At 48.8% G+C, this 26,623-nt stretch overlaps 1 protein-coding gene and 1 long non-coding RNA gene across 5 annotated transcripts in view; one reads left to right on the forward strand and one right to left on the reverse strand.

Moving 5' to 3' along the window:
- The window catches only part of Plekhd1 (pleckstrin homology domain containing, family D (with coiled-coil domains) member 1), a 31,616-nt gene extending 20,309 nt beyond the window's left edge, over positions 1 to 11,307 (forward strand). For 3 of the 4 annotated variants that reach the window (NM_001177503.1, XM_030246650.1, XM_011244059.1), the window contains exons 7-13: positions 4,312 to 4,406; positions 6,004 to 6,097; positions 7,675 to 7,853; positions 8,304 to 8,436; positions 8,540 to 8,684; positions 9,037 to 9,186; positions 9,410 to 11,307. In NM_001177503.1, the coding sequence (NP_001170974.1) occupies positions 4,312 to 4,406; positions 6,004 to 6,097; positions 7,675 to 7,853; positions 8,304 to 8,436; positions 8,540 to 8,684; positions 9,037 to 9,186; positions 9,410 to 9,576 (963 nt within the window). In that variant the 3' untranslated portion in view covers positions 9,577 to 11,307. Of the gene's footprint in view, positions 1 to 4,311; positions 4,407 to 6,003; positions 6,098 to 7,674; positions 7,854 to 8,303; positions 8,437 to 8,539; positions 8,685 to 8,981; positions 9,187 to 9,409 lie in introns of those variants that run through there. The other variant, XM_006515683.4, reaches the window with a different exon arrangement.
- On the reverse strand, positions 1,331 to 6,492 carry Gm51986. Its single transcript, XR_003950208.1, has 3 exons — positions 6,196 to 6,492; positions 3,418 to 3,536; positions 1,331 to 1,705 (listed from the first exon to the last, which is right to left on the reverse strand). It is a non-coding gene; the product is annotated as a predicted gene, 51986 (long non-coding RNA).
- Positions 11,308 to 26,623: the final 15,316 nt, after the last annotated feature.

Raw genomic sequence — 26,623 nt, forward strand, 5'->3', positions numbered from 1 at the left:
ACCCAGACATCCAAAGATACTGAGAGCACGTTTTGTCCTAGGTCACTATGTCTTGCCTTTACCCTTTCTAGAAGGGCTGGTGGTCTTCTCACATAGCCATCTCGGGGGATATACCACCCAAGGCTTGTGTAGGTCAGAAACTTAGGGGGCTTGCTTTACCCTGTCCTTCCTCCTTCCTCTCCTTCCCACCCCACTCCCAAGTCCCGCTCCTACCAGGTCTTACCCAAGGTGCTGTGTCTTCCTTCCTGGGGTCCTTAAACTCTTTCTGCCCCTCTGTTTTCTCCTCCACACTGCAGCTAACTCAGTTGTTTACAGGGAAAACAGATCATGTTGGCTGCCAGCGACCTTCTGCTCTCAGATCTTTTGCTGCCTGTGTTGTTGAAGCTACAATCCCAGCGTTCAGCGGGCAGAGGCTGGAAGGCTGAATTTGAGGCTGGGCTGGGACGGTGACATGGTGTGAGACACCAAACACTAACCAACCGACACATGTTCTTTGCTTCTTGTTCAGGGAAAAGAAAATCCACAAGATCCTCACCTAAGCCAGAGGCCTTCCGTGGGGGATGGTGCCTCCTTTCTCAGCCTTTCTGCTTCTCTGACCCCAGCCTCTTACCTGTCATGGTTGCTCTCCTATGTCCTACGAGCATGCCTTGGTTCTTCCAGGCGACAGGTTTCCACGGGGGCTTTGTAGGTACTGCTCCTTCCACCTGCAGTGTTCTTTCCTCTTTCTTCCATTTATTTATTTTTGGTTGCTTGCTGGTTTTCGGTGCTGAGAACTTAACCCGGGGCCTTGTACTTACAAGGCAAGCCACCGAAATAAATCTCCAATCCATGTACCTGTCTTCCTTTGTCTCCCAGCTCAGTAGCCAACTGATTGCCACCCTTCCCACCTCCGCAGAGTTCTCTACTTCCACCCAGGAGAATTTGACCCCCCACCCAGGACAGCTTGACCCGGAACTGGGTCCCTGTCCTGCAGGACATGTCTCTTGTTCTGTACTGCTCTCTGATAATACCTGATGGTTTTACGATACTTGATTCCTGCATTTGATGTAAAAGCCTGGTCTGGGTTTTTTTTTTAGTAGCTACACTATAGACCATAGGCTCTGTGAGAACAGCTCCAGATCCTCCATGCAGAGCCCAGCAGGTGCTTGGAACATACTATGCACTTGGTAAATAGATGTAGCGTGAATGAATAGAACTATAAGAAAAAAAAAAACCTCTCACCGGGCCATTTCCTGGAATTGCATTGAGCCTGTAAATGGCTTGCAAAGAATCCTCTCTGTGCTAAGTCTTCCCCTCTCTGCTGCATTCCTTTTATGAGTATAATTAGTTTTATTGAGGACAAGAAATCATGACCTGTGAAGCATGGCAAGCAAGTTGTGTTTAGCTTAGAGGACAAGAAACTTGGGAAGAGACTTTTTTTTTTTTTAATTTCACTTAAATACTTGAAGGGAAAGAAATTAGCCTTGTTTGATGGCCCAGGGAGAAGTTGGATTTGGTGAGGGAAGTTGGCAGGGAGGCAGATTTGGCCTGAAATAGAACTGGTGGGCCACATGGGTTGCTTGCTTCTCCAAGAACACGAAGAATAGCCTGGAATGTCCAGGTGCTGCCCGCTGGCCTTGGCCCCGCCAGTCTTCTGCTTGCCTCGGCGCCACCTGCTAGCTCTTATTATGTGGTCTGGGATCCACAGGTCTCAGAGACTTAGACCCTGGAAGAAAGCGTGATAAAGATCAGGAGTGAAGAGAGGGATCCCTCAGAGGTGACCTGAGGCACCGGGATAGGAGCAGAGACTTATTGCATGAATGGTCAGATCTGTGTGTGAAGAGTCCCACAAAATCTCTCCATCACTCGCCAATGCTCCTGTGTCTGTGTCTCTCAGAGACTGAGACCCAGAGCTGGTGCTGGGGTGGGTGTGGAGGGGGCGGGGTGCTTTTTGTTGGTTTTTCAAAGCGGAAACAGACTTTCTGACTTTTCTACCCTGAGAGTCACTTAAGCTGAGCTTGGTCACCTGCTCGCAGAAAACCATTAGGGGATTTAAGCATCCGGTGGAGACTGAACTTCCTTTAGAGTTGCTTTGGCCCTGGAGGGCTCTGGTTCGTCACACCCAGTCTCCTGGCCCCTTTGAGGCAGCAGCAAATGCTTCCTTGGGCACAGCTACTCATTGACACAAGTAGAAACATCTTATCACATATGTTTAGGACCACCGAGTGGAGAAGATGTCAAATGGCTGGGCTCTTTTTAATTGACCTGCTGTGTTCAAGGTTACTTCCCCCTCCCCACCCCCAGACAGGGTTTCTCTGTGTAGCCCTGGCTGTCCTGGAACTCACTCTGTAGACCAGGCTGGCCTCAAACTCAGAAATCCACCTGCCTCTGCCTCCCAAGTGATGGGATTAAAGGCGTGTGCCACCACGCCCGGGGGTTACTTTCTCTTTTGGGTTTTTGGAGGCACAGCCTAGCATCTACTGGTGCTTGAGTTGCAGGGAGGGAAGGCCTGAGTTTCAGACACTGACTGACAGTTCAACCAAAGCTATTCCAGTGTGGTTATTCCAGGGCAAGGGAAGTGAGCGGGGAGCGGCTGGGCTGCGAGCTGCAGTGCTGGGGAGCTTTGCAGGGAGGTGAAGCAGGGCTGTGGGTGGAGTCCTCCGAGGAGTCCTGGGTGAGCATGGGACCTGTGAAAGCCATCCTGGGGCTCGGGTCCTTGTGGCTAGTAAGCTTTATGGGCCTTTCAACAGCTCTTACTGACAAACTGATAGCAGACAAACACTGCCAGAGGAGATCCTCTCAAGTTTGTTGACTCTGGGGCCAGAGAGGCTGTCAGCACCATGCGTATTAAAGCAGAGCTTCATATTCCTGTTTTTGTTGTTGTTGTTGTTCTTCTTCAGTTGTAAAGAGGGGTGTGTGTGCAAGAATACAAATTTGATCTTATTTATATTCTGTCTATATAAGACACATCAAATATAGATGATATAGGCTAGGTCATGGCTTTTGCAGTAACCCAAAGCCCCCACATGCCCATGGCTTTTAACAGCACAAATGTGTTTTCCCACACTGCTCTTCGGCTGGCTGGAGCTCTGGCTCATGTGTCCTCATTCCTGGAGACCCAGGGACCCATACCTATGCCAGGGATAAGGGACCAGAGCCCGTCACACATTGTCTTTTCAAAAGATATCTGCTCATTTTCTATCAGCTTCAGCCACTGTCATGAGCTCAGCCTCCTATATTTAGTGTACTGTAGCCGCGCATGTGCTCAGGCGCATCAGAACTCCAGGGAGCAGCAGAGGCTCTGAGCACCTTTAACAAACAGAAGCAGTTTGTGCCGTTACTGATCTAATCTTCACTGATTAGATGAGAAGTAACTTTTTTGGGTAGGAAACCTAGGAGTGGGAATTGAAACCAGACTCTTCTCTCTATAATTTATACCTCTTTGTATCTCTTCAAAGCCAGCGGCAACCACTGTCCATAGGCAGGGCCACTCCCCGTGCAAGGACTCCATTATGCTTGAGAACAAAGCCCCCAGGTGATTAGGGAGTCACCAGGAACTGGAAAGTGAAAAGCAGACGCAAAAACAATGTTACCACAACATAAAATGCACAGAAACAAAGTAGTTGACATAAAAACACTGAGCCAAACTTCAGGAAGCTGATCCCTAATCCCACTTCTACTGACCCAGGGAAAATAGGACCCCTAGCCCAGAGGCTCCAACCTGCTGTGGGGGAACATGCAGGTGGCCTGGCTTCCCTAAAGGGACTGGTTTGGCCCCTTGGGACCTGTCCTGGGCCACGTGACATTTCCACTCCCACTGAGGAGAGGGAAGCTGTAGACCTGACTCGCATCAGCCTTGAGATAAAGAATACCTTAACTCTGACTCTTGGGTTGGAAATAGCTTGTCTTAGACAGTTTACCTGATGCCACTCAGTGTCCTGGAAATATAGACTCCACGTTTTTGTTATCAGCATCTGTCTGCCTGTCTGTGTTCCATTCTTGAGGCATAACCACCTCACCTTTAGGTGTTAGTCCCTAGAGTTGCCCAGAAGAACAACATCCAGAATTGGTCATCCCTGCCAGAGGACCCTTATTGGGATCGTGTCTAACCCTGTTCTCCCTCTGGCTAATGGTTTTCATGGGCCAGGTCCATCACATTCTTGGGCTAGTTGAGGCCACATGCCACCGAGTGGAGCCTGGACTCTTCAGTTCTCATAGTTTGGCTTTATGCCCCAGACTGAGCCAAATCCAGACTGAGGATGCCCTGGACTAGTGAAGGGAGCCTAGGGCTCTGTGCCTGCTGTGACTTTCCTCTTTTCCCTTTCTCTTCAGGAGCTTGAGCGCCTGAACCAAGTGCTGGAGGCCGAGAAACAGCAGTTTGAGGAGGTGGTGCAAGAGCTGAGAGTGGAGCAGGAGCAGATCAAAAGGTGATGAAAGATCCTGGGAGGGGTAATGGGGGGATGCCCTGGCCCTGAGAGGGGCAATGGGGGGATGCTCTGGTCCTGGGAGGAGTAATGGGGGGATACCCTGGCCCTGGGAGGGGTAATGGGAGGATGCCCTGGCCCTGAGAGGGGCAATGGGGGGATGTCCTGGCCCTGGGAGGGGCAATGGGGGGAGGCCCTGGTCCTGGGAGGGACAATATGGGGGATGCCCTGGCCCTGGGAGAGGCAACTAAGTGGGGAAATACCCTGGTTCTGGGAGGAGCAATGGGGGGGTGTCCTGGTCCTGGGAGGGGTGTTGGGGTGCACTGGTCCTGGGAGGAATAATAGGGGGATGCCCTGGCCCTGGGAGAGGCAATGGAGTGGGGAAATACCCTGGTTCTGGGAGGAGCAATGGGGGGTGTCCTGGTCCTGGAAGGGGTGTTGGGGTGCACTGGTCCTGGGAGGAATAATAGGGGGATGCCCTGGCCCTGGGAGAGGCAATGGAGTGGGGAAATACCCTGGTTCTGAGCTGAGCAACAGAGAGATGTCCTGGCCCTGGGAGGGGCAACAGGGTGTGGGGGTGCCCTGGTTCTGGGAGGGGAAACAGAGAGAATGTCCCGGCCCCGACCTTGGCAGACTGATGTTCATACAGATAGGCTTTTACCAGGAAACCACTTATGGCCTGCTCTTCCCAATGCTCCGGGCCTTGAGTATACCCAGAAGAATATTGGGCCTCACCAGTGGGTCATTTCTGCTCAGTGATAATGGTCTCTGGCAATGGTGTGAGCAAGATTGTGAGACATGGGCCAGCCTCTTCCATGGAGCAAGCCCCTCTGGTCTTTGTGAAAGTCCTTTACCCAGGTTACTGGCAACAAGCTGCCCTGATCTAGCACTGCTGCCTGCAAAATTCCCAACACTCGTCATCTCTCCTGGAGTCCTTTCACATTTTAGTTAATGACACATTAGGATCTTCAGTCTGATGTATTATGGACAGATCTAGTTGCCCATTATAAGCATTAATTGAATTATAATCTCATGGAGGTAGGGCATTTATATATCCCCAACCCAGGTGACTCAGGTGTAGTCTATACAGAATTCGGAAACTATTGCTGAGGTTGACGGTGCTCAGTGTCATATCCTCATCATCACACTCACCACCTCCATCATCATCATCTCCTCCAACACCATGGACCATCAGTGATAGCTCAGAGAAACTTACCAGTGAAGACCTTACTAAAGGGAATCATTTAGATATGGATTGGGGAAGAGGATGGAATACAGAGAGACTGGTTGTTTTTTTTTTTTTTTTTTTTTCCTAATTTTTAAACTTAGCATACAAATAAGAGAAGCTACTTAAATAAAAAGCCAGACATTCGTTAGACACTGAGTAAGCTTCAGGACCTCACTATCTCGTAAGTGAATCCTCCTCACTTGGCTGAGGCACCCTTGCAGCCCCGACCCTGCGGCTGTTTTCAGTACCCAGTGTTGCAGAGCACTGACCATCCAAGAGTCCTACTGAGCCCCATCACGTACGGCAGAAACGTGTCTGGATGCAGAGGTTGGGAAGCGTGCCCACTGCCAATCCAGCTCTCTGTCCCCACAGGGAGCTAGAACTCACTGCAAGATGCCTCAAGGGCGTGGAACAAGAGAAGAAGGAGCTGAGACACCTCACAGAGTCCTTACAGCATACGCTGGAGGTAAGGAGGCCAGCTAGCTGGCTGGGCTGTTTAACACTGGGTTCTCGTGTAGTCCCAGGGAAGGTACCAACAGGAGAATGAGCATGAAGCGAGCTTACCCAAAGGACCGTCTCTCTGCTTGGCTGGGAACGCTAGTGGGCACCTGAGACCCAAAGCATAGACTGGTTCTTCCCAGACCCAGAACAGAAATTCTAGCTTGCCCTTGTGTTGACCATGGCCACAGGAAACAGGCTTTCCGTAGTGCTGGTATTTTTATATCAGAGGCAGGATCGATTAGTGTCACCCACCACATCCTTTTGTGGTTCCTAACTTAGCTGCTCTTGGGTGAAATTGAGCATGAAGGGAAATCAACTTCCAGGTCACTGTCATCTGATACAAGAGACTGAGAGGGGGGGAGGGGCAAGCAGCCTATGTCAAGGACAGAGAACAAACTTTTTAGCATAGCATGCAACCCCCCCCCCCCCCACACACACACACAGCCTCTCTGCTGTCCCTCCACTCCCTGCTCCAGTCACTGAGCTCATATTCCCAAGGAAAATAAGATTTCCGAGCCCCCACACCTCAGCCCCCACTGCCACATAGCCTTGTCATCTCCTCTTTTTCTGGAAAAGCATTTGTCTTCAGACTCTCTTTAGTCAAAGCTTCCTTGATTCTTCTAGGTAGCCATTTGTTCTGTGTCTTCTTGGGTTTTGCACATTGGCTACAGGATTAACACTCTGGGTTGTATTTCCAAAACTGTGGACTTCACTTGACCATAACTTAACAGCACTCCAAAGTCCAGCATCTGAAGTGAGCATGGGACCATACATCTTAGTTGAATCCATGAGTTGTCATGAAGGCTGCAAGAGTTTTAGTCTCCCTAGTAACTGGACCCTCGGTTTGTTTCACTTTTCCTGTCATGGGGAGTGGTTAGCATGGGCATTTTCTTTTTTCTTTCTTTCTTTCTCTCTCTCTCTCTTTCTTTCTTTCTTTCTTTCTTTCTTTCTTAAGATTTATTTATTTTATGTATATGAGTACACTGTAACTGTCTTCAGATACACCAGAAGAGGGCATCAGATCCCATTTTGTTTGTGAGCCACCATGTGGTTGCTGGGAGTTGAACTCAGGACCTCTGGAAGAGCAGTCAGTGTTTTTAACCACCGAGCCATCTCTCCAGCCCACCATGGATATTTTCAATAGCATAATTTCTTCATAGTGTTAAGATCCTAGTTGGTAAATGCAGAGAATGTCTGAATGTTTTCATGGACTGTTCCTTCTGGGCATTTTCACATGAGCCCAATACATTTTTTTTTTAATCCTTGAGGAACAAGGGCTTCAAAGGTCATGCTGCCCTTAGACCTTGACACCTAGCTCTGATAGGTGCCATCTCTATTGGAAGTCACATTAGACTGTCTGTCTTGATGAAGAGTAGCCTGGCCGTGTTCTAAGAAAGGAGATCTTGGAATGAGACATGTAAAATGTCCTTCATGGAGCATTGAAAGAGGAGTAGTTTACTTCCTGGAATTGTAAGAAGACCAGGGCAGCCATGCTGGAGCGCTAACCCCTGCTCCTTCTCATTCTTCCTGCCTTTGTGCCAGGAACTCTCCATAGAGAAGAAGAAAACCCTAGAGATGCTGGAGGAAGATAAGAACCAGCCACAGCCCTTGACCAACCAGAGTGAGCAGCCACCGGCCAGTGATGGTCTCCATAGCAACCTCAGGCAGATCGAAGAGCGGATGCAGGAGCTATTGGCGGAGAAGCTTCTGGCTGAGAAGCGGTGAGGCACCTGCAGGGACGGTCCGGCCCTTAAGCATCTGAGGGGCTGTGTCTGCCTTCGAGTTAGATAGCTGGGCTTGAGTTCTAGCTGTCATTCACGACACGGGTCAGTTACTTCCTTTCTGCCGGTGACCTGGCTTTCCCACAGCTGACTTGACCAACCATACAGAGCACCATCAAAACAGCCAGCCGCTTCCCGTAGCATAGACCCATCCGACCCATGAAGAAGCAGCCTCACTGGGGTTGGGGGGGGGGGGTACTTCTCTGAGGTCAGAAAAGTAGCAATCCCCAAGCATCTACGCCTTGGGCCCCCAGCACTCCATACCACCCCTCTCATCACCTAGCTGACCCGACCCAGAGAGGACTCAGCCTTTCTCTCTCTAGGCATGTCTGTAGCAGGTTCAACCCCCTTGGTAGGTGAGCCTCGGGTAAGCATCTCTCCTGCCCGCAGGATGAAGGAGAATGAGGAACGCTCTCGGGCTCTGGAGGAGGAACGGGAATTCTACTCAAGCCAGTCCCAAGCCCTGCAGAACTCGCTGCAGGAGCTCACTGCAGAGAAGCAGCAGGCGGAGCGGGAACTCAAGGTGCGCCACCTGTATGGGCTTTGTGCTCCGGGCCCTCCATACTGCTGGGTGACTCCTGCCCATCCCTGTACTTTTCTTCCCTCTTGCTCATCACTCTGTGTAGGCTGAAGTGAAAGTACGCATGGACCTTGAGAGGCGGCTTCGGGAGGCAGAGGCGGCCTTGCGGAGCCTGGAACAAGGCCTCAATTCCAAGGTTCGGAACAAGGAGAAGGAAGAACGGATGCGGGCGGACGTGAGCCACCTGAAAAGTAAGACCCTCCCTCCAGGGCTCAACTCTAATCCCAGAGCTCAGCGCCCCCCTAAGGCCAGGCCCAGCAGAGCCTGGAAGAGGCCTAGCACGCGTGAGGCGGTCCTTCCTGTTTCTTCTCATACACCTTCCTGTAGGAGTACCTTTGGCAACGCCTCTCTGTGGGAATTGAGCCTGGAGTTTTGTCCTCTTCCTTTTAAAAAGCTCAGAGCTCTGTTCTTCCCTGTGATAGCTACAGGTTGTGGTTTGAGGCACAAACTATGTTCTATAAAGGATAGAGCAACGTATCTTCCACCAGACCAAGCCAGTACTTAGGAGGAGAAGGACAGTCAACTGCTCCTTCCTGCCACCAGGGTTCTTCGAGGAGTGCATCCGGAATGCAGAGCTGGAGGCCAAGATGCCGGTCATCATGAAGAACTCCGTGTACATCCATAAGGCAGCCACTCGCCGCATCAAAAGCTGCCGATTCCACCGCCGCCGGTCCAGTACTTCCTGGAATGACAGTGAGCACCCCCTGTCCCCCGGTGGGAGACAAGGCAGGAAGCGGGCAAGTTAGAGAACAAGTAGACAAGGCTGGACAGTATGTCCTTGAACGTGGCTCAACCAGCCTGGGGGCAGGAAGGACCAAGAGAAACTCAGCAGCATGTAGGACTGGGATGAGGGAGGAAGGGTGGGCTCAGCATGGGGGGGATGCTATTCATGGGCAACGGGTTCTCATCTCTACAGTGAAGCCATCCCAGTCCTTCATGACCTCCCAGCTAGAAGCCAACAACATAGAGGAGCTGAAGGAGGTAGCCAAGCGGCTAAGCAGAGACCAGCGCTTCCGGGAATCCATCTATCACATCATGGCTACCCAGCCTGGGGCCTCTGCACTTCCCCGGGGAGGAAAGTAATGGGAACTCCTACTCCGGCCTCCTATCTTTCCTTGGTGGGGCAGCAGGGAGGTCTGACGCCCCTGGGTCTTCTCCACCAGAGCACTGCTGGGTGTGAGGGGGCACCCTCATTCTCGAAGGAGGCGATACCCCCTCTGCCTCACCCAGAGCCCTGACCTTGGAGGTCAGAAGAGAATATTGGGTTCCCTACAACTGGAGTCGTGGATGGTTGTAAGCTACCGTGTGGGTGCTGGAAATCAAACCTGGGTCTCCTGGAAGAGCAACAAGTGCTCTTAACCACTGAGCCATCTCTCCATGCCCGAGCCCTGACTTTGGGTCTACCCTAGGTGAGGTGGGTCCACACTGGGTGCTACCTAGTTGCCATGATGAGGCCTGGCTCTGTGTGGTATATCTGTTGGTCAAGAAGATAAATTGTCTGTTCCATGAGGACTGAATAGTTCCTCTGGTACCTACCATACCCCTCGGTGACTCTACTGTGCTGACCCTGGTCACATAACACCCCCTAACTCTCTCTTCGTTCCTGATCCTCCAGTACAACATTTGTCCATGCCCTGCACTTATTCCATGTTCTTGGAGAGGGAAAAGGAGGCTCTAAGATATAACCCCAGGTTCACAGCACCCCACACCCTCTCTGCAGTATTCCTGGGGGCTGTCCTGGCTGTAAGGCCACCCAGGCCTCCTATTCACAAATGGGTTTCTCCATATATAGCTCCAGCAACCTGCTGGAGGGTGCAGGAGAAGTGTGGGATCCCACTTTGTTCTTTTCCAGCCCCGATTGAGAGTCCTTGACCCCAGGGTTTCCCAAAGTCCGCACAGCCAGATCTGGAAGAAGCTCCGGTGTTACCCACAGTCAGGCCTGTTGTGACCCTGCTGCCCTGAGAGCGCAGAGGTCTGTCTCTCTCCCAGCTGGCTCACCTTGCTGCCTCCTCTCCCTGCAGCAGACTCACTCAGTGGACCAATGCAGCCAGGAACCCACCACATGGGAACATGGGCCTGTGGGGAACTAGTAGCCATTGTTTGGTAGAGCATTGTCAGAGTGACACTGTAACACCAGCCTGCGGGTTTTATGGAAGACCACTACCCTTCAGGAGGCCAAGGACTGAGGCGTGTGCTCCTTATCTGTGACAGTCTTTTGGGGCCCATCCCTCAGAAGCTGCCTGAGTCTATCAGTCTCGACAAACAAGACTTGGGGAGGGGGCGGAGATGTGGACAGTGGTTAAGAGCACTTGTTTCTCTCTTTCGGGGCACCCAGACTTGGTTCCCAGCACCCACATGGTAGCTCAAAACCAACCATATGTGACTTCATTTGCCAGGAGATCCAACACCTTCTCCTGACCTTCACAGGCACCGGGCACTCACATGGTACATGTACATACATGCAGACAAAACATCCATACACTTACATCTTTTTTTTTTTTAAAGACCCTTTAAAAGGGGGCAGGGTGCTAAGACAGTGCTAGATCAAAGGCATCCATTTTCTGTCCAGAAGACTGAAGCATCTTGAGGAAGGGACGGAAGTAGCCCCGTGGAAGAACCCTTGTCAAGATCTGAGCTGCCCTCTTCTCCGTGGTCCCTTCTTGGTGAGGGTGGTCTTAGGTAGGGTGTTTTGGAATCAGTGTGTCCGAATGTAAATATAAAGCTATAAATGTGTATAAACCTGCATAAACCCAGAGCTTGTCTGCAAAATATGAATGTGGAATGGACTTTGAAATGAAGAGGCATAAAACTAGATTACTGGTTTCCTTTGTTTTTAAAGAATTAATAATGGCTTGCTCTAGGAGGAAATTTCAAATGCATTTGGTGTTCCTGGTCAAACTATTAACCTGAGGCCTGGGCTTCAAGCAAACAAGGCAATACTCTACCAACAGAACTAGTACATACCAAGCCCAGTGAATTATGAAGGATGGAAACTCCCTTTGTAGACCAGGTCTGCCTGCCTCTGGCTCCTGAGTGTGGGGATTAAGGGCCTGTGCTGCTGCTGTGACCACCATCACGGGATAGGTTCCCGCTCTCAATGACAATTGAGTTGGTTTGGGTTTTGATTTTCTAAGGCAGGGCTTTTCTATGTAGCCCTGGCTGTCCTGGAACACAGAGATCTACCTGCAGAGTGCTGGGATTAAAAGTATGTGCTACCACTGTAATTACATTTTAACACGAATCTGAGAGTAGACAGACTCACATCTCAGCAGTACTTTCTGAGGACAAGCACCAATTCCCTAGTTCATTTTCTCTTCTTCTCACCCTGTACTTTCTATGTTTCAGGCAAGCCTAGGTTACCTCTAATCATATCTAACAGCAGATACACACACAAACGTGCGTGCACACCAGCCAGCATCCTTGTATGAAAATATGGAAGCCTGGAATTACTTACTGGAAACAAATTGACGTGATATATAACATTAATATTATATAATACGTTCTAAAGGTAACTCTTAATTATTGGCCAATTAATTGTGTTACTTCCTGGCAGTGCTTTCGAAACAGGCAGTGGAGTCATTCCTAGAGATGTGCTGCCCCCTGCAGGCCACCCATGGAATTGTATCATCCTGTCCTGCATGTTCCAGCTGAAAACCCCACAGCTTACCTCCTGTGACTGACTTCTTAATAATTAACTGAAAACTATGTGTTTCCACTGTGAGGTCCTGGATGCCTCCATGTTATAAAACCATCAGGGTTTTCCTCTGACTTGAGTATAGAACAAAGGCACAGCCTGAAAGAGACAATGTGCCTGTTAGCTTCAACACTCACACCAGGACTGGACGGTCTTCCCAGCTCTGTTTCATAATCAGGAGAGGCAGAAATGAGTTACTGGATTTCTGCTGTTCGGATAGTTTCCTGCAGAAGTGAGTTACTGTTATTCAGTTAGTTTCCCGGCTGAGGAGGTGTGTCGTGCAGGCTGCCCTGGTGTTTACCATTTCCCAGAATACCCAGAGGCTCCCCATGTATTTGCCTATCATGAATGTCCCCGTGAGGAAGGGCCGCTTGCCTCTAATGCCTTCCCACAGTTTAATGCTTTTCTTGTTTCTGTGACCAATTACCAGGTATGGAACAAGAAACGGATTATTTTGGCTTGCTGTGCGAGACCCTTATGGTGGGGATGCCATGGCAACGGAAGCTTGAGACGTCTGGTTGTGATGGTGTCACCTCAAATGAGAGTCTTCCTCTTGGGGCGATCTTTGCCCAGGACAATCACAATTGGAATTCTCCACTTCTTTCCCTGTGTCTATAGTCCGTCCATAAGGGCTTTTCTCTATGTTTATTGAAAAGCACAGAAACATGGTATAGGAAGGACTGAGGGAACTTTTGACTTCCTTCCTTCCTCCCTCCCTCCCTCCCTCCCTCCCTCCCTCCCTCCCTCCGTTCCTTCCTTCCTTTCTTCCTTTCTTTTTTCTTTTTTCTTTTTTCTTTTTGAGACAGGGTTTCTCTGTGTAGCCCTGGCTGTCCTGGAACTCCCTTTGTAGATCAGGCTGGCCTCGAAATTTGCCTGCCTCTGCCTCCCAAGTGCTGGGATTAAAGGAGTGTGTCACCACCGCCCGGCTAAGATTTTATTTATTTTCTGTATATGAGTACAATGTAGCTGTCTTCAGACACACCAGAAAAGGGCATCAGAACTCATTACAGATGGTTGTGAGCCACCATGTGGTTGCTGGGAATTGAACTCAGAACCTCAGGAAGAGCAGTCAGTGCTCTTAAGTGCTGAGCCACGACTTGTATTTTTTTTAAGCTAGAGTTTACAAGGGAAGAATTTAGTTTATTGAACCCCAATGACCCAGAATAGCACTCAAAACTGCAAACAGATGTCACCAACCTATATCCACATGTTGTTCCCAACATTTATGTTGGACAACTAAATAATTGTTTCTGGTGCTGCCGCTTTTTATCTGATTTAACTAGTGTCTCTGTCTCTCTGTCTCTCTCTCTCTCTCTGTCTCTCTGTCTGTCTCTGTCTCTCTCTCTCTCTGTCTCTCTCTCTCTCTGTCTCTCTCTCTCTCTGTCTCTCATACACACCCACATTGTTCTGGGTCAGGACAAGTCAAACAGGAGAGGGAAGGAATGTGGTCCGAGAGCAAAGCCATGCATTCAGTTTAGCTTGTAAAAGTGGGTTAGGGTTATAGGGCAAGTCCACAGCCTTAAGAGGGCTACACTGGCTTCTTAGAGCAGGATGAACAGGCTGAATACACAGTGTGAAACAGGTTGAGTGCATAGCTTTATGTGGTCTTATTATTAACTTGGTTACAAGGGCAGCAAAAGTTCAGTCTCTGAAGACAAGAGTGTTTTCAGAGGCTGGGCAGCGCTGGCCCACGCCTTTAATTCCAGCACTTGGGAGGCAGAGGTAGAGGCAGAGGCAGGCGGATTTCTGAGTTCGAGGCCAGCCTGGTCTACAGAGTGTGTTCCAGGACAGCCAGGGCTACACAGAGAAACCCTGTCTCAAAAAACAAAAAAACAAACAAAACAAAACAAACAAACAAACAAAAAATAGAGAGTGTTTTCAGAGGAAGCTGTTCCCACAGCTGTCCCACTGCCTTTGTAGCAGCAGGAAGCAGGGAGCCAAGGATGCTACTGTTTAGTATTGATTGATGTTGGTCCTATGGTGGAATAGAGATAGAGAAACTCACCAAGATGCTAAGCCATCATTTTTCCAAAGGACCAGAGGGGTCAGCCTTCTTGGAAAAGGCTGACACCCAGCTAGCTCACTCCAGTTACTTTATTCAAACATTATACAAAAAGTTAATCTGGACTGAGAAAGGTTCCAGCTACCAAGGTTATCTTGCTCTTGCTTCCCGTGAGAACCGATAACCCACACAGATCTCAGTCCCTTTTGTCCATGGCTAGCCATAATCAAAAGTAAGAACTCAAGGTTTACCAGGAGTGCCTTAGGACCAAGACTGGCGCAGCTGCAAGTTCCCACATGGCAGCAAGTGCAGATACGCCAGAGAGACATTTCTTCAAGGTTCAAACCCTCTCCAATTTCTCAGTCTCTACTGATTGACCCAAACATTGCAAAGGGTTTGCTGAAACATTTCACAGCCAGACACAAAGACCTTACTATTCATATCGCTGTAGTTTGGCTCTATACATTCAGGTCCAGACTCCAGCCTCTAGAACGGCCCCACCCACATTTCAGGTGGATCTTCCAACCTCCATGAATTAATATAGATCATCTCAAACAGACACCATCAGAGGTTTGTTTCCATGGGGATTCTAAATCCCAGCAAGTTGACAAGATAAACCAACATACCTCCCAAAGACATGTTAAAGAAAGCAAGAGACTTTGGAAAGCACAAATGTTCCAGCCGAGGAACCTGTCTCAATTTCTGGAAAGAGGCAATACTCTCAAACCATTAATCACAGTTTAGCCTGACTTGGGCAGTCTGTTTGGAGGACAAATACATGCCCCAGTCTCAGGAACAGCCTAGGGTGTCAGGTGTGATCTAACCAGACAGCAGCTGGTAAACTACTAGGCAAAGCAGTTGGTCAGGGAGCCCTGTGCCCCTGCCAGAGGAAAGCTCCTCAGATCTTCAACCATCTGCAGAGTCTCCTCAAAGTCAGAAGCCCCACAGCTCTGACTCAGGAAAGAGATAATGGCTTCTCTCACCCCACTTCTTGTGAAGGGGTAGAGCAGTAAGCCTTTGAGGGAGGATCAAGAGGATGATTCAGCCTGGTAGAAAGAGAAAGCCACTCCATCCAGTGGGGTTGAACGAAGGTCCTTCAAAAGTTTAGGGCACACACCAAGCCCAGGAATTCTGAGATAGAGCTTAATAAAGCAAAGTCCTTGGTGGCTGTCCCTGTATCCCCCCACAGTTGGAAATGCAACCTGTTCTGTGTCTCTGTGGCTTTGCTTAGGGGCTGATCAAGGGGAAGCCAAGGTGACTTGGCTACTCAGAGACAGAAGCCATCTCGGGCTCCAGGGCACCACCCAGGAGACAAAGAGAGAACTACAGTTTGGAATCATGGTCCTAGGGGACCTGACACCTGCTAATCCTGCTCTGAGCATTCAACCCATGCCTGTTACCCTGTCCCAGCCATGGCTGGTGGGCTTGGGGTGTCTTTTTTTTTTTTTTTTTTTTTTTTTTGGTTTTTTTGAGACAGGGTTTCTCTTTATAGCTCTGGCTGTCCTGGAACTCACTCTGTAGACCAGGCTGGCCTCGAACTCAGAAATCTGCCTGCCTCTGCCTCCCGAGTGCTGGGATTAAAGGCGTGTGCCACCACGCCTGGCACTGGCTTGGGGTGTCTTAAAGGAGACTTTGTCCTTTGCCAAGCAGCAGTTGAGCTGACAAGACCTCAGGAGGACCTTGCCTCTCTCCCTACTTCTGTGGAGAGGTGGCCCTGATAGAGAAGGCAAAGCCTCTGCTGGTCACTTGCTGGCCATGTGGCATTGGAGAGCCACTCTTTATAATGATTTCTGTATCTATGTATGTTTATAATTGCAGGAGAGAAGTCTCTTTACTCTCATAAGGTCACGTAGATGACTATGGAGACTCCCATAATCCAGGATTTTTCTGCTCTGTAGCCTGTGACTGCCACTAGAGGTCAGGAGAGCCAGGCCCTCTAGGAGGATGCTCTGGTTAGTTGAACTAAGTGCCACACTGTCCTCTAACTTATCTGAAAAGTTTGAGCCAGGTGTGGTGGCACACGCCTTTAGTCTTAGCACTGGGCAGGCAGAAGCAGGTGGATCTCTGTGAGTTTGAGGCCAGCCTGGTCTACAGAGTGAGTTTCAGAACAGCTAGGGCTACACAGTGAAACACTGTTTCAAATCAATTATTTAGTTAATTAATTTTGGCCTTGAGATGAGAACAGGAAAGACAAGGAAAAAATAATCAATGGAAATGCCCATTGCTGCCTTCACCCCATGTCTGAGGCTGTGTGCCTATCTTTATTCAGTCAGCATTTATTGTGATTCTCTGGCGTGGAGTTGCACACCTCCATTGTCTTTTATTGGGCTTTTTATTGAGGTAAAATATGCGATCAAAATTTATCACTTGAGCCGGGCAATGGTCATTCATGCATGCCTTTAATCCCAGCACTCAGGAGGCAGAGGCAGGCTGATTTCTGAGTTCGAAGCCAGCCTGGCCTACAGAGTGAGTTCCAGGACAACCAGGGCTACACAGAGAAACCCTGTCTTATTTGAACCCCTTTTCTTTATTTTTGCTTTCTTCTTTTTCTTTTCTTTTTTTCTCTTGTCTTGTCTTGTCTTGTCTTGTCTTGTCTTGTCTTTTTGGTCTTTCAAGACAGGGTTTCTCTGTGTAGCCCTGGTTGTCCTTGAACTTGCCCTGTAGTAGATCAGGCTGGTCTCAAACTCAGAGATCTGCCCTCCTCTGTCTCTTGGGCATTTGAACCATTTCTACACATGTGACTTAGTGATGTTAAATATATTTACATTGTTGCGCAATCCGTTTCCAGAATGCTTCATTTGGCAAACCTCAGAACCCGTTAAGAGATGATCCCTGGCCCCACTCCCTGTGCTGGCAAACTCCATTCTACTTCCTGTGTCTACGGCAACTTTAGACACAGACCCAGGAAGTGGAACAAGGCAGTATTTGTCATTCTCTTTACATGTTTGTTTATTTATTGAGTGCTGTACAGCACACATGTGGAGGTCAGAGGTTAACTTGTTGGAACCAGTTCTGTCCTCCACCATGTGGGTTTCTGGGATTAAACACAAATCTTTGTCGATCTCTGTGTTTGCTCCCACTGATGAGCTGTCTTGTGAGCCAATTTTTGTTTGTTTGTCTTGTTAAAGATTTATTTTATTTTGTGTGTGCGGCTGCTTTGCCTGCACGTATGTGCGTACAGTATGCGCATGCGTGGTGTCTGAAAGGTGCCAGGAGAAGGCATTGGATCTCCTGGAACTTGAGTTACAGATGGTTGAGAGCTACCATGTGGGCATTGGGAACTAAGCCAGGGTCTTTTGCAAGAGCACCCAATGTTCTTAACCAGATTTTTTTCCCCACTAGCTTACTTCATTAGCATAGATAGCATCCTCGAGGTTCAACGGTGTGTCAGGATTTCTTTCCTTAAATAATATCCTATCACTTTAAAAAAATAAAAGCGAATTGAAATATTATTCTGACGAGTTGTTGGCCAATGGAGGGGGCCCTGTCTGTCTCACAGGTCAAAGGTTCGCTGCCCAGTTCCTACCCTTCTTTTCTTTAGGATTTCCTTCACTCTGGCTTCCTGCAGTTTAGGTAGGGATGCTTGGATGTCCACTACCGTCTTCTTCCCAGCAGATGGCAACATGCTGCAGATTCTGGTGGGAAAGTGAGCTGGGGCTCCGGCAGCAGGGGGAGGGCGGGCTTTGTGACTGCACAGCGCTGCGTGATTGGCCTGGGCTGATCTGTAGGTCATTCCTTCCTTTAGGATAGAAAACAAAGGCTCTGCTTTGACCGTCGTATACCTAGCACATTATAAACCGGACCCTTTCACACTGGTTTCTAGTTTGTGGTCTCACAACATCCCTTTCCTGGGTTTATATAATAAGGTCCATAGTGGCTAAGAACTTGCCCGAGATCACATGACTTGGAAATGGAAGTTCAGGCCCTTGCGCTCAAGGCCAGTGTTCTTTGTAGCACATCCTGGAAAATATAACATGTATTGGAACATCATTATGACACGCGTGACTGTGGATGCTCTTTTCAACTCACCCCCAGTTCTGGTCTAGATTGGAGCTTCCCATCCCTGGAGATGCTTCTCAGGAAACAAACAGTGGCGCATGCCTTTAATCCCAGCACTTGGGAGGCAGAGGCAGGTGGATTTCTGAGTTCAAGGCCAGCCTGGCCTACAAAATGAGTTCCAGGACAGCCAGAGCTACACAGAGAAACCCTGTCTTGAGAGAGAGAGAGAGAGAGAGAGAGAGAGAGAGAGAGAGAGCAGCCACATTCACCCCGCCACGGTGGTGGGGGGGAGGCGTTTGTCCTAATTGTGTTGGGGGTGCTCGAGGCAAGAGGGCGTAGGGCAGAAGTCTACTTACCATTTGTTGTGGGCACAGAGTGTTAAGACGGTAAGTATTGTGAATTTGTCAGGCATATGATATAATTGAAGGAGAAATACCTTCAAATTCAAAGTAATGAGCCCCTCAACAAAGTGGCTAAGTGGTCCTGGGCCTGCCATCCAGGGTGAAGACCCAGGATGCTACCTTCTACTAAGCATTTGGTAATGAATTGAATGAATTGATGGTTGAAGGCTGGCACAATAAAACCCACTTTTTCCTTTCATTAACAGAAGAAAATAATTACCACATTTCTCATTTGGAAATTCCATTGTGGCCTCCGGCTTTGCCTAGAGTTTGCTTCTGATGAATGATTATCTATGCAAAGAGGGAACATTTGGGTTCAATTTTAAAGAGACCTTTTATGAGATAGTTGCTTTAGAGTGTGGCTGTGAGGGCTGAGGTTGTGGCTCAGCTGGTAGGGGGCTTGCCTAGCATGCCCACAGCCCCGAGTTCAAATCCCCAGTATGGTATAAACCAGAAGTGGGTGTGTGTGGCTGCTATCTCACTCAGAAAGTAGAAGCAGGAGAACCAGAAACCCGAGGCCACCCTCAGCTGCCTGACAAGATCGAGGCTGGCCTGGAACAAACCCGAGAACTTGTTCATAAAACAAGCAATAACAAAGTAAGTATGGAGGTAAAAGAAACCCTTAGGAAGGTGGCCATTGCTCTTCTTATAGATTTGTGCGCTGCAGCTTTCCAAATATATACTGAAATCATACATTCAGTCCTGTATTTCATGATCTAAACCAACAAAAATATTGTCCATATTGTTCAATTAGCATTCTACACAAACCCATTGTTGTTTGATGGCCATTCTCTGCCTTTTATAGCCACCTGTCAATTCCTGTCATCTCCTTCTTTGAAGATTTAATATTTTTATTTTATCTGTCAGGTAGGGGTGTGTGTGTGTGTGAGTGTGTGTGTGTGTGTGTGTGTGTGTGTGAGTGTGTGTGTGTGTGTGAGTGTGTGTGTGTGTGAGTGTGTGTGTGAGTGTGTGTGTGTGAGTGTGTGTGTGTGAGTGTGTGTGTGTGAGTGTGTGTGTGTGAGTGTGTGTGTGTGTGTGAGTGTGTGTGTGTGAGTGTGTGTGTGAGTGTGTGTGTGTGAGTGTGTGTGTGTGTGTGTGAGTGTGTGTGTGTGTGTGTGTGTGTGTGTGTGTGAATGCCATCTCATGTGGGTGCCTGCAATGTCAGAAGAAGGCATTGGCTTCCTCGGAGTTGGAGTTACAGGCAGCTCTGAGCCACCCAGCGTGGGCGCTGGGGACATGACTCTGCTCCTCTGTAGAAGCAGCGAGCATCCTGAGCCACTGAGCCACCGAACTAGCCTCTCGCCACTTTTTTTTAAAGGTTTATTTATTTATTATATGTAAGTACACTGTAGCTGACTTCAGAGACTCCAGAAAAGGGCATCAGATCTCGTTACGGATGGTTGTGAGCCACCATATGGTTGCTGGGATTTGAACTCATGACCTTTGGAAGAGCAGTCAGTGTTCTTAACTGCTGAGCCATCTTACCAGCCCTCGACACTCTTTTAAAATCAAAATCCTTTGAAGGAGCCAAGTGTGGTGGCACATACTTGCAATCCCAGCACTGGGAGGGTGAAGCAGGAGGATTTCTGTAAGTTTAAGGCTAGCCTGGGTTTCTTAGAGAGTGCTAGCCCAGCTGGAGCTATATAGTAAGACCTTGTCTCAGAACAGAAAAACAAGAATCATGTGAGGAACATTCTCTTGTTGTTTTGTTTTTATTCTTTTGTTTTTGTTTTTGAGAAAGGGTTTTACTGTAGCCCCGGCTATCCTGCAATTCACTCTACAGGCCCGGCAGGCCTTGTTTAGGAGTGGTACTAAAGCTATTTTGCAGTCAAATGTTTGGTGACTACTCATGGGTACCACTCACCACTTGGTTGCTTCTCTCACAGGGATAGAATCTTGGTTGACTTCCAAGCATTCACCCCTAGAGGAAGGTGAACTCGATTCCAGCTCAATGACACATCCTAATTGAGCCAATGTAATCATGGAAATTATTCTTCTCTGCTGGAGATAGTGCTTTGGGGGGAGGCACATGGCGACGAGGATGCCAAAGAACCAAGTCTGCCAGAGGACTCCTGGGAAAGCAAGCCATAGGAAAGCTACAGTCCCTTCCCTCCACTGACTCTGCCCTATCTACCTATCACACTTGGGTCCATGAAGAAAAGTGACCTGAGGACCATGACAGTGCATGCAGGACAGCCAAACAGGGGTGGAGCCTTGGTCCCCCTCCCCCCAGAATTGCTGAGTTACTGATGTCGTTCCCACATCTAAGGGCTCTGGCCCTAAAATAGTCAAAAAGCATTTTTCAACCACAGATTAGAAACGAGACATCCACTCATTCCTTCAATGAATATTCATTGAGGATCAAAAGCATATTTTTGAGAGTTCTGGCCCATTTCCCCTGCAATTCAGTCTCTAAAATTGGAATCTCCTTTGAGACACTCAACATGGGTGCTGGGAACTGAGCTCAGGTCCTCTGGAGCAGCAAATGCCTTAATCTCTGAACCATCTCTTTAAGCCCTAGAATTGGAGTGTAATGAGAAGAGATTTAAGTGTTTAACCTTGAACATTAATAGAAAAAGACTCTTGGGGAAAAGAAAACTACACCCAATGTAGGCTTCTCCAGAGTCATGGCTGTTTTAATAATAGTCATATGCCAGGTGTCTTTAATCCCAGAACTGGGGAGACAGTGGCAGGCACAGATCTGAGTTTGAGGCCATCCTGGTCTACAGAGCCAGTTGCAGGTCAGCCAGGGCTACACAAAGAAACCCTGTCTTGAAAAAAAATATACAAAGAAACAAACAAAAAGGAAGAAAGAAACAAAGGAAGAAAAGACAGTTCTAAGTGAAGATTTTATGTTATAATTTAATTGCCAGTACTTTGATTTCTTATGGGTACATCAAAACAGTATGTCGTGTCCTCTCTGGTGTCTTGGGCTGGATGGTACATATATGTTCTATAGGCTGAACACTGTTACAGTGCCGGAGTTAGCCATGCGTAAATGAGGCCACGCCCAAGTTAACTGTACAGAGCCCTTTACATGGCATCCAGAGACCTGTGCAACAGTCACTTTTCAATGATCAACCTTAGGTTTCCAGGGTTACTGCTGGGGTCTACATCTCCAGTTGCTCATAAGGATTGTTCCTGTTTGTTGTGCCTGGAAGTGGCCCAGAGCACTGCTGTTCTCATTTCATTGGTTGAAGCTCTCCCACATCTTTTTTTGCAGGGGAGTTTGGGAAATGTAGTCTGGCTGAGGGACACTGATGGATGCAAGTGACAGCTGTGATGCACGTCGTAAGCAACTCCTCGGAGCGGAACCGTCCCAACAGCCCGGAATGGTCCAGAGGCGAGAAAACCTCAACCTGTTTATCTTGTTGGTCTCTTTGGGGGTTCGTGTCCTGAATGAGATGCTTGAGGCTCACAAAACTGGCTCTAGGTGGCTGACAATGCTTATCATAAACCAGGAATCGCTTCTGGGGACATCTTTGGGTGGAAGAGGGTTTTCAGAAGTGCAGCGGAAGCTGGGTCCTAACCAGCTGGCTCCACCCACTCTGCTGGCTCAGAGGGGCTTGTGAGAGATGCCCGTTGTTTGTTCAGTGCAGTGTTGTTTTAGTCGGCCTGCCCCAGCATGGAGAACAGAGTGGTCCTGCCAATAGTCCACTGAGACAGTCCCTTCTCCCAGTTTTCCCAAGACTAGCAGCTCCAAACTCTAACACTCCAGCCTATCTGCTCAGCTCCGATCAGCTTCTTATCTGTCCTTAACAATGTTTTCTGTACCAACTGCCTCTTCTCTCTCTGTGTTAGCCCAGTCCCCTTTCTTAGCCTCAGTTGGCTTTGTTATACCCTGTCCTGTTCCCAGCAATCCAAGAGGAAACCAACACTGAGGGTCATAGGGTCAAGTAGTTCTAACACCTAAGAAAAAATTTAAAGGCCAGTTGACTAGCAACTGGGGATCCTTCAAAGGGCTAGGTGCACAGGATAAATCACACTGAACTGCCCCACCCTCCCCAGTGTTTCGATTACAAGTATTGTCACCAGTCAGTGAATACTCCCTGAATGAATGACAGTGACCTCGTCTTTGTTCAGGTTTACCATGTTTCATCTATTTTTGTTTTGTTTTGTTTTAGACAGGGTCTGACTATATAGCCCCTGCTGGCCTGGAACTCACAGAATTCCAGTTGCCTCTGTCACCCAAAGACTTGCCTGGCCCATAAGCTGCTTGTTTAAAACTTGTTCCCCCTCCTTCTGAGCCCCTTCATGTGTTTGTACACATGGACATGGATACATATACATGTGCATACATACACACATGCATATACACACATGCAGACATACATGCATACATACACACACGTATGATGGGGCTGATCTTTTGTGCATAAAATGGGATAAAATGTGAATCAGAGCTCAATAACAAAGACCTGCTTGCTATAAGCACCAACTTCTCTGGGAAGGAGGAATGCTGGCTTGGGGACATCCTCGCCAGTGTGCCAGCTCTGTGTGCATTCTTTGTTGACAGTAGCCTGTCAGTTTCAGGAGGTGCCCCCTTTCCAGATGTGGCAACACAGTTTTGGCTTCTTGGCCTCAGGGCAGCTCTCTGGAAAGGTCCTTTCTGCTCCTCTCTTGCTCATTAATGGGACCATCGTTCCAGACTCCCCTGGCCTGCTGCTGACCTGCAGCCTTCCACCACCTGCTCTCGCTTCCTCACCCCATCTAGAGTGGAAACAGTTGGGACGAAAATGCATTTTAACCATTGCCGGGGGGCTGTGGAAGGTAAGACATGCAGAAGGGATGTGATACTCCTCAGAGGATGCTGAAGGGAGTTAACTGAGACTTGGGCTTTTGATCACAGAGCACAATGGCGGAGGCAGAGCAGACCCCAAGAGTCAGCCACAGGAGCTGGGGCTCAGGATTCAGAAGCAGGGTCTGGCTGCCATGAAAATGCTGCTTCTGTTTGCCTCTGTGTCTTTGTGTGATGTCCTTGCTCTCTAACACTGCAGATATCTGGAGTGAAGGCATAGCTATGGGAAGCCCCTGTCTGGCACCCACTGGGAGGAAGGAAGCTTCAGTTTTGAGGTCTTCGGTCCTGGGGAATGAATTGTCCCTGTTCCTCGGGTCCTGTGCTCACTTACCACTTGATTAAATCACTGTTGCGGGTGGGGAGAATGAGCTGCTATAACTGCTCAGGCAATCCGCCAATACTGCTGTGGGTGGGGTATTACCAGAAAATAAAATATGTGCAAAGGATAGGTGCAGAAGGTGTGTGTGTGTGTGTGTGTGTGTGTGTGTGTGTGTGTGTGTGATGTGATCTGCAACCTGCCACGATTGCATCACAAGCTGGGTAATTTGGAGCAGCAGCAGGACCACAGCTTTTCTGGACTGCAGCTGCTGCTTCCTGAAGGCTGGGCCAACCACGGTTGTCATAGCAACAGCCTGCCGGAGGAAGGTCTCAAGAAAAAGACTGGGGTGAGAGTGTTTTGAAGGATATCTGCCTAAGGACACCCGTCTTTCTCTTGCCGAGACAAAGGATGACACCACTCCTTAGGCCATCGCAGCTCTTGAGAAGAGTTGGCAGTGATAGAGTGTTGCGTTTGGCTTTCTTTTCCCGAAGGCTACAGGAGAGCACCCACACTCAGCTTGTGCTCAAGTCTCAGGGGTTAACAAAGATGTGTTCCATACGTAACTGGTCTCACAGGGTGCCAAGAGGAAGAGCACAGAGCCACAGAGCACATGGGTGTGCCAGGCTTGTGTATTATCTCCCCCTAAGGGGCTTTCCTGCCCCTACAAGCTCCTTTAGCTGCTGCCCAAAGCCATCTTGCTAATGAGTGAACCTCCTCACCTTGCTTTCTTGCTGCGATCCCTCAGGACTCCAGATTCCCAGCAGAAGAAAGCTCAGGCAAATGCCGAGCCTGGCCATTTTGGTCACATGATCTCATCTTTTCTGGCCTCTCTGCTTGGCTGTCCACCCTTCTCCTTCACTTACATGCCCTCCTTGATAGCCTGTGTTTCAGGGAAGCTTCTCCCGCTGGATCTTTACAAGCGCTGTGTGTTGACGACATCTTCCTATCTCCCCTGAAGCAATGCTGTGTCTTCTTCAGGCTCAATGTGTGACCTCTCCAGTAGTGGGAGGGACTCTCAGATGAGGAGAATACCAACCACAGCACTCTGCCCTGAGCCATCCCCAAGTCACTTTCCCCTCTGATTGCCTGCAGCCAGGCCCACGTGTGCCCAGCCCCCTGCCCACCCCTGCCAGGCTAGCCTGCTTCCATTTTAGAGATAAGCTCTGGTTTGGAGGGTGAGTTATCTCTTTCATCTAATGAAAGCCCTTGATGTACCAAGTATTTAGACATACAGTGAATCAAGTAAAACTTCTGTCCTAAGGTGGGTGTCTTAATTACTTTTTTATTGCTGTGATAAGACAGTATGCGGTTTATAAAAGAAGACGGTTTATGGTTCCAAAAGGTTCAAGTTCATAATGTCAAAGCAACAGGAACAGTTGAGAGCTTGCCTCTTAATCCACAAGTGGGAAACTGAGAGAGGGGGACTGGATGGTGGAATGGTCTTTTGAAACCTTCAGTGACACTTCTTCGAACAAGGACTCACCTCCTAATTCTTCCCAAATAGTTCCACCAACAAGGACCAAGCATTCAAATCTATGAATCAATTCAGACCATTCTCATTCAAACCAACAATGGGAGTTATGTCTTAGCCCTGTAATCCCAGTACTTGAAAGGCTGAGGATTTCAAGTTCAAAGCCACCCTGGCTCCTTAAACCCTGTTCAGACAAAACAAAACAAACAAACCCCAGAAGCAGCAGCAGTAGCAGTCACAGCAACAAAACCAAAACAAATACCTTATGTTGTGCTTTATAAAAAGATAAAGAGAGAGGGAATATGTTTTGGTGGAGGTGTAGTCAGGTATGGGGGGAGGGGGTGTCTCCAAGGGCTCATGCTGAGCTATCCCTTCCCCCCTGAGGACCAGTCACAGGATGGTATAGTATACAACAGTTTATTCAGGGCATGGGGAGGGGAATGGAGAGGGTAATAGAGCCAGAGAGAGAGAGAAAGAGAGAGAGGGAGAGAGGGAGAGAGAGAGAGAGAAGGAGGAGGAGGAGGAGGAGGAGGAGGAGGAGGAGGAGGAGGAGGAGGAGGAGGAGGCGGCGGCGAATAGAGAAGTAGAGGCCGGGCAAGAGCACATGGAGAGGGAAGGGGAAGGGAATGAGGAGATAGGAGGAAGGGCTGAGAGGACAGCAAGGGAGCAGAAGGCAAGAGCAAGAGAGAGAGGAGGGGGCAATAGTGAGTCCCCGAATACCTGGCCATTGCCAGGTAACTGTGGGGCGGAGCTTAGACAAAATGCTAACACCTTAGGCTTTCATTGAGCTTATCTTCCTGTGGGGGTGGAGGGGGACAGGAGTAAGAAAAAAAAAGTGATTATGTAGTCTATTAAAAGACACAGAAAGCTATGACAAATAGAAAAACGTAGACAGAGTAAGGGCGTCTAGGAGCTCTGGGAAGGGAGGGTGAGCCGTGGCAATAGACTGCAGGCAAGCAGGATCCGCTTTGAGTCGGTCGGCCAGAGCTGCTGTCAAATATCGCTGTCTGGCTGCGTGTACAGCAGAAACCGAGGGCCACAGGTCTGGAGACTGGAGTTTGAACTACCGGTGCCAGTAAGGCAGGTTTTATTCTGGAACCTTTTTCTCACCTTGTAGGTGGCTGACACTTTGCTGGGTGCTCCCATGACCTCCTTTGTTCTTGCAAACCTGAGAGAGATCACCGGGTTCGCTCTCCTAAAGGATGTGAGCCCTAGTGGTCGTAACCTCCCTTCATCTTAGTAGATGATGAAGAGTCATGCCTAAACACTCTCACACTGAGGGATTAGGGCTTAAAGTGATTCGAGGGGACAGGAAATGGACTTGACTCTTTCCCACCTCACGAAGATGTGCCCAACGCTTGTGTCTCAATCTCAGACAGACAAGGCCTTGGGGACCTTCGAGGGAAAAGTAATCATGGGAATGCTCCATGGACTCTCTGGAAAGGG

The sequence above is a fragment of the Mus musculus genome, chromosome 12 (assembly GCF_000001635.26).
Source record: "Mus musculus strain C57BL/6J chromosome 12, GRCm38.p6 C57BL/6J".
NCBI lineage: Eukaryota > Metazoa > Chordata > Mammalia > Rodentia > Muridae > Mus > Mus musculus.